Source organism: Toxotes jaculatrix, chromosome 4 (genome assembly GCF_017976425.1).
Source record: "Toxotes jaculatrix isolate fToxJac2 chromosome 4, fToxJac2.pri, whole genome shotgun sequence".
Lineage (NCBI taxonomy): Eukaryota > Metazoa > Chordata > Actinopteri > Toxotidae > Toxotes > Toxotes jaculatrix.
Genome location: NC_054397.1, coordinates 366,833 through 374,174, shown reverse-complemented (window position 1 = coordinate 374,174; position 7,342 = coordinate 366,833). Strand labels below are relative to the sequence as shown.

General features: G+C 47.2%; 1 protein-coding gene across 1 annotated transcript; it reads left to right on the top strand.

Moving 5' to 3' along the window:
• Positions 1–473: 473 nt before the first annotated feature.
• mtif2 (mitochondrial translational initiation factor 2) lies at positions 474–6,966 on the top strand. The gene is made up of 14 exons (XM_041037189.1): positions 474–576; positions 1,366–1,526; positions 1,618–1,735; positions 1,862–2,033; positions 2,194–2,354; positions 2,548–2,724; positions 2,799–2,938; positions 3,444–3,568; positions 3,787–3,991; positions 4,950–5,202; positions 5,295–5,435; positions 5,646–5,810; positions 5,915–6,055; positions 6,388–6,966. Exons 2-14 carry the CDS (start codon positions 1,368–1,370, stop codon positions 6,555–6,557), a joined length of 2,127 nt encoding a protein of 708 aa, XP_040893123.1. The 5' UTR covers positions 474–576; positions 1,366–1,367; the 3' UTR covers positions 6,558–6,966.
• The last annotated feature ends 376 nt before the right edge of the window (positions 6,967–7,342 follow it).

Sequence of the window (7,342 nt, the reverse complement as noted above, 5' to 3'; positions counted from 1 at the left end):
GTCAGTGGACGTGTTAGCTCAGTTCGTTGCTCTTTGCTATTGTAGGATTCTAAGTTTTATCCACTCCATATTTATTTATTAAATCATGTTTATTTATTTATTCTCACTGCTACAAAGCAAAGAACTTATTTAAAACAAGTTGACAAAAAGTGCTCGTGTCTGAAACTTCAGTGAAACAATAATACTAACTGTTGCTGCATTAGAAAGTGTTTCCTCAGTTAAAGAGCAGAGCTCTGCAGTAAAAAGCTTGAAAAGTAAAAGTGATCATTGTACAGAACAACGTTAATGTCTCATCATTTCATCTGGTTTTCATCGCGTCTTATTTTGAAAATCAGAACTATTACAGTGACCAGTGTACTTGGACTGTGAATGGAGCGGAAGCTGTGCTCCACACCGAAAACACACCGACCACCGTTAGAACCACGGAGAAGAAGTTCCGCCCCGCACCGACAGGTGGCGGCAGCGGCTCCTGTCGGTCTGTTCGCGAACTGTCATGGCGGCTTCCTGTGGCAGGTTAGTGTCACAGTGAAGTCTTTATCTGAGGATGAGCTGAGAGAAGAAACGCAACTGTGACAGGTGAGATAACGAACGGAACCAGAACTGCGGTCTACCTGAGCCCGTGCTACCTGTCTCCTGTCAGGCGATCACGGTTTTCCCCGAGGACGCGTCCTGCGGGGGGACGGTTCACCAGACCTCACTGAGAAATGTGCTGTTTTAGTGATCTCCCGTCGCGACGCCTGAAAAAGTCGTTGTTCATGATTTGTAATGAAGTATTAGGTCGCGCTGCGTGATTCGGCGCCGATGTAATTCACAGAAAACCTCGTATTTCCCACTTTAACCACGTTCTTCATTAAGTTTGGTGTGGTTTGAACCTAAACCAGATGTCATTAAAACTAGGTTTTAAACGGCTTAACTGTTTTTTGAATCTTCAGGCCTCGTTACTACATTTTGTTCCAACACCTTTCTACTTACTGATGTGTTCATTCATCACCTGGGACCACTGGACCAGTAAAGATACTGGTCCTGGTCTGGATTCCAGTAGACTGTCTGCTGTCCTGCGGGTTCACGTGCTGTGGGATTTGATTCAACTCTCTTCAGAGAGCACGGCTCGTTTTAACGTCTCGTCTCCTTTTCTTTGTTTTCTGTCTTTGATTTTTTTGGAGATGTGTTGAACATCAGATGTCGGTTTGTCCTTGAATGCACCGACAGGACAGTTCCCCGCAGTCCCGCACAGTCTGGATTGGGGTCTTGGTCCAGATTCAGTCTTGCGTTTGTCTCCGTCAGTGCTGGAGCACAGAACATAACCTGTCCATCTCCACCTGTCTCCCTACCTGTCACTTTCCACCTGTCCTGGACTCTCTGCAGGTATGAATGTGATGTCATCAGTGATGCGGGGGGCCCGGCGGCTCGTCCACGCCGACCCGGTTCTGCTCAGCAGCTTCCTGTCTCCATCCCTCCTCTGTCCAGCCCGAAGCTCCGCCTCCCTGCTCACCTGTCAACAGAACAGGAAGTACGTCTCCAAACAGGTGAGTCCGGCTGTCTGCCTGTTTATCTCTCAGCCAACAGGAAACACCCGTCTGCTTTTGGTTGATCTTTAATATTGAGTTGTCTCCGCAGGTCAAAGGTCAGGAGAAAAAGCAGAAGAACACAAAAGTCAAAGTGGACAAACAGGAAGTGGAGATCTCACAGAGGATGACGGTGGCGGCTCTTGCTGAGGCCATGAACAAAGACTTCGGTAAGAACGGCAAAGATCCGCAGAGAGTTGGGGAGTCTGACAGGACGCAGACTGATGTCTCGCCAGAGGACGGGCGTCCTGGTCCTGTCTGTCAAACCTGCTCAGTAAAGTTGGTTTGTATTTCAGATCACGTGTTGGAAGCTCTGCTGAACACCTCGGTGGATCTGGACTCTCTGGATCCGGACACGATTCTGGAGGAGAGGTGGATTAAGGAGGTGGTGACTCGATCTGGGATGAAGTTCAGATATGCCAAACTGAGCGAGAGCAAAAAGAGGATCAACAGGGACGCCCACAGGAGGTACCAGGGACAGGAAGTCTGGTCCGGGACACACTGACTTTCCTGCTCTCATTTACAAACCAACCAATCAGAACATGTTACTACTTTCTGTTTTTTTTTCTTTTTTTTGAGAATAAAGTTCTCTCTGACCTTGCTGACCTCTGACCTCTGACCCTATCAGACCTCCAGCTGACCCGTCCAACCTGGTGTCTCGCCCCCCGGTGGTCACCATCATGGGTCATGTGGATCACGGTAAGACCACCCTGCTGGACAGTCTGAGGAAGAGTCAGATCGTGGCCTCGGAGGCCGGAGGAATCACGCAGCACATCGGAGCCTTTTTGGGTAAAAACACAGAAACGAGCTGAGATTTACGACGTAAATTATCTGCATCTGCAGTGAAACTCGTGTTTTCTGTTCAGTCTTCTGTCGTGTCTGCAGAGTTTTACCAGGCTTTTATCAATAAGCTCCGTCATTTGACTGAACGTAGATCATTTACGTTAACGTGTTGGTTTGTTTGTGTGCATTTTACTTCCAGTCCAGTTGCCTACAGGTGAGAGGATCACCTTCCTGGACACCCCAGGTCACGCTGCCTTCTCCTCCATGAGAGCCCGAGGAGCCAATGCCACCGACATCGTCATCCTGGTGGTGGCGGCCGACGACGGCGTCATGGACCAGACAGTGGAGTCCATCCAGCACGCCAAGAGAGCCAAAGGTAGGAGTGCCACCTGGCAGTCACAGCTGAGGGCTGGAAACACGTTTTTACCCCTTACTCCTGTTGTGTTTCAGTTCCGATGATCGTGGCGGTGAATAAGTGCGATAAGGCTCATTCCGACCCTCAGAGGGTCAAACAGCAGCTGCTCGCTCACGATGTCGTCTGTGAGGAGTTTGGAGGAGACGTTCAGGCGATCCACATCTCTGCTCTGAAGGTCAGGGTCTCAGACAGATGCTCAGCCCATTCACAGTGGAAAACAACAACACTAATAATCTTTATTCATAGAGAACTTTTCTAAAATCACATTAGTGCTTCACAAAAAGCAGATCGTAACAACAGTTTCTGAATAAAGTAATAAACCAATAAAACCGAACTGTGGAGAGATCGACGGAGATCGGCTCTGAAACTGGGAGCTGCTGCAAAGAGTCTGAAGCCGACTGCGGTCTTCATGGTGTTAAAATGCTCTGTGCATCTTTAAAAAAGAAAATAGATCATCAGCTGCTGATGATTGGCATCAGACCAAACACCAGCAGGGAACAGCTGACGGCAGCAACAGTCTCAGAGTTAAGATGCAGAACATGTGCTTTCATCCAGCTGTTGACATCAGTCGTGGGGGTTAGGGGGTTAGCGTTAGGACGAGCGCCCCCTGCAGGCTGTCAGCACAGCTGGTACGGAGGATGTCAGTGTGATGTAAGGTGGTGATGTCATGTTGTCGTCAGGGCGAAAACCTGCTGGCTCTGGTCGAGGCCACGGTGGCTTTGGCTGAGGTTTTGGAGCTGAATGCGGAAGCGAGCGGCCTCGTGGAGGGACTCGTCATCGAGAGTCGAACCGACAAAGGAAAAGGGTGAGACGACGTCCGTCCAGGACTCAGAGAACCAGGGTTACGTTTGTAATATCAGGAGTTTTCATTTGGAAACGTCCTGTTTTTTAGTTCTAGTTCTGTTTGTTTTTCTCATTTTGTTTATTTAAATCTGTTCAAAGTGTCTTTAAGCAGAATTTGCAGTAATGAACTGAAATGACTGGAACCAGCTTTGATACTCAACCCGTCCTGCATCTTCTCAGTCCTGTAACGACGGCCATCGTCCAGCGGGGGACGCTGAAGCGAGGTTGCCTCTTGGTGGCGGGAAAGAGTTGGGCTAAAGTTCGTCTCCTCTATGACGAGAACGGGCGGGCGGTGCCGGAGGCCGGGCCGAGCTGTGCGGTGGAGGTGGTTGGATGGAAGGAGCTGCCGTCGGCTGGAGAGGTCATCCTGGAGGTCGAGTCTGAGGTGAGAACAAAGTGTCCCCGCTGACCTCTGACTCAGAACTTCGTGTTTCCAAAATCAATAAACAGATTCCTGCTGAGTCAGGTGAGATCTAACATGTAATAAATGAAAGAAAAATATGAATAACAACAAATAAACAAAACAAAATTTGAAATAAAACATTAAAGAAATTCATACAAGAAATAATAATTAAGAATAAAAACAATAATATAATAAATAAAATAACAAACAAGAAATTAAATGGAAAACTAGAATTACTGCCTCAGGTCCATGGTGACCTTTGACCTTTCAGACATTTGTGTGAAATGTTATAAGTAGTGTTTGAATTCTTCAAGGCTAAAAATGTGTTTTGTGAGGTCACAGGGACCGTGACCTTTGACCTACGACCATCAGAGTCCAATCCCTTCATCCTCGAGTTCAGGCGAACGTTTGAGTGAATTCCCTCCAGCCGTCTGCAGGCGCATAAAAAGATTTTTACAATTTTATTTTTCTTTGTTATTAATAAACAGGAATAATTTTTATTGATCACATTTTAAAAGTTAACTACATTCGTTAATAATTAGTTTTATTGAACTTTTTTTATTGAACTATTTTTTCCTGATTTTAATGTTTGAATATATTTTATTTTGACGAGCCTTTGAAAACCAGAAGTAAATAAATATTATCACTATTTATCAGTTTCTTTTCCTCCACATTGTTTATGAGCATTTTTAATAAAATGTTCTTTATTTAATTATTAATAATATTGTGAACAATATTCAGTTTTTCTTTATCTGGAGAATAAATAACGTGCGTGTTATTTCCAGGTGTGATGATGATGCTGCTGTGTACACTTTGTCATCACGTAGCCTCCGTACTCAGACTGTAATGAAGCAGTGGATTTGGACCTGAGGAGAATCCTCGCCGCCTGTTTGTGATGCCGCAGCTTTAACAAACCGTCTTGGTGTTTGTCCTCATGCAGCAGCGAGCGAGGGAGGTGGTGGAGTGGAGGATTTCTGAGGAGGAGGAGCAGAAGCTGCAGGAGGAGCAAAGTGCCATCGAGCTCAAACAGAAACTACACCTGCAGGAGTACAGGAGGGAGCGGGCGGAGCTGTCTCACCTGAGCTGGAGGCAGAGAAAGGCGGCTCTGTACCGAGCCAACAAGACCAAGTTCTCCGTGAGACCGAGCGAGAGGACTCAGGACGAGCAGCTGGGTCTGCCGCTCATCATCAAAGGTACGCACCACTGCGCTCTGATAGGCCGATCCCGCCGTGACATCATCAAAGATAAATACGCTGCTCCCTGCTGACTGACCTTTGACCTCCAGGTGACGTGGACGGGTCAGTGGAGGCCATCTTGAACATCCTGGACAGTTACGATGCTCAGCAGCAGTGTGAGCTGGACGTCGTTCACTTCGGCGTCGGAGACATTTCCGAGAACGACGTCAACATGGCCCAAACGTTCAAAGGTACTAACACGAGATTAACAGTAGGGTCGCAGAGCGGAGTTGGGGTCAGAGGTCAGATTTGATGGTGACGTGGTTCAGGTCCCGGTCAGGGCTCAGGTTTGGTTCCTTTGATTCAGTTTCAGAAGAAAATCAGTTACACAACATTTAATGAAGCGAGACCTTGACTCTGCAGCTCCGGCTCTGATCCTGATCCCTAAACCACCTCCTCAGGTTCCATTTACGGCTTCAACGTCGGGGCCAGCAGGTCGGTCCAGCAGCTGGCGTCCAAGCAAGGTGTCCCGCTCAGACTGCACACCGTGATCTACAAGCTGATCGATCAGCTGAAGGACGAACTGAGCAGCAAACTACCGCCACTCATGTCCGAGAACATCGTTGGTGAGTAAAGTAAAACGCTCGACTGATGAAATGATGTTCGAGTCTAAAGGGAGAAAGCCAGAACGTGGACTCGGTTTAACCCGCCCCCCCCTCTGCTGGTCCAGGTGAGGCGACTGTCCTCGCCATGTTTGAGGTCTCTGTGGGGAAGAAGAAGGTTCCTGTGGCTGGATGTCGGGTTCAGAAAGGTCTGCTGGACAGTCAGCTCAAGTTCAGAGTGATCCGAGGACGCGACACCATCTGGGAGGGTGAGTGAGACCGGACCGGACCAAAACCTGGTCCAGGATCCTGGATCTGGGACCTTCTCTGCAGGACTCAAATGTTTGAAAGCAAAAGAATAATAATAATGACATTTAATCCAAAATTGGTAAATTTCCATCAAACAGAATTGATTTTTGATCTATTGTGAACTGATCAATACAAAAACCTTAATTCAGCCAAACAGTTTTTTACCCTGATGTTTGTGTTTGATCTCTGACGGCGTTCAGAACCTCCGAGCACCGAGCTGAAGAATAACATGAACACAAGTCAGATAACGTTCCTCTAACGTTCCTCTAACATTTCTCTAACATTCCCACAGGTTCCGTGTTGACGCTGAAGCATCACAAGGACAACGTTCAGACGGTGAGGACAGGGATGGACTGTGGTCTGTCAGTTGACGGGCACATGGACTTCAGGCCCGGTGACGCCATCATCTGTTTTGAGAACCTGACGTCACCGCAGGTCACTTCCTGGAACCCCGGCTTCTAACGACTCCTTCCCATCATCCTCTGCTCTCAGCATCAGACTGAACTGTGATGGTTTAATGTTTGTGTTTGGGTCAGACTCTGATCACTGATCCATATTTATTGATTACATTAGAAAGGTGACAGTGATCAGGTCCCTTTCAGTGCTGCGGGGAAGGTAAAAGCAAACATGCCATCACATGACATTTCCCGCTCTGTGCCCTGAAAGAGGAAGTGATGTCACATTTTTAATCAAATAAAAGTTTGTCGGTGCAGACGCAGCCTGTAAACTCTGACAGCGTGTGACGTAGGGATGCACCGATCCGATATCTGCCGATACCAGAGCTCTGTTTGCTTTAATATTATTATTCTCATTCATGTTAATTTTACATGATGCTGTAATAAAGCTTCTCCACGGGCAAGTGGAGTGTGGATATGTACCAGTGTATGCCTGTATGTCCCAAAAGGCAACCTGAGGAAAACATAAGGTCAGAAAAAAAGGTCAGTGTTAACAGTCAATGTTTATTAAATTCAACAGACACCCATACAGCGTAGCCTTCTCTGAGACTGCCCCTCTCCTAACAGAAATATAACCTGTGCTGATCTGCTCAGCACAGGTTCAGTATACTGGCTCTGTAGCAGCAACAAATCTCAAACATCCCGAGAGCCGGAAGCTCAGTCACGGTTCATCTTCAGTCTGTGAGTGACATGTTGTTGGTGTGTGAATCACCTGTATGACTCACCTGTTATGGTGTCCTGCTTTGGTTTTATCGTTTGTGTGTAAAAGTTAAGAGCGCGACCGATGCTAAT

What these genes read in the sequence shown, in the direction of transcription:
- mtif2 (XM_041037189.1), top strand. Translation starts at nt 1,368, where the DNA reads ATGAATGTGATGTCATCAGTGATGCGGGGGGCCCGGCGGCTCGTCCAC. An exon ending in CGAACCGACAAAGGAAAAGG is followed by an intron (nt 3,569 to 3,786) that starts GTGAGACGACGT and finishes GCATCTTCTCAG; the next exon opens with TCCTGTAACGACGGCCATCG. An exon ending in TCTGCCGCTCATCATCAAAG is followed by an intron (nt 5,203 to 5,294) that starts GTACGCACCACT and finishes TTTGACCTCCAG; the next exon opens with GTGACGTGGACGGGTCAGTG.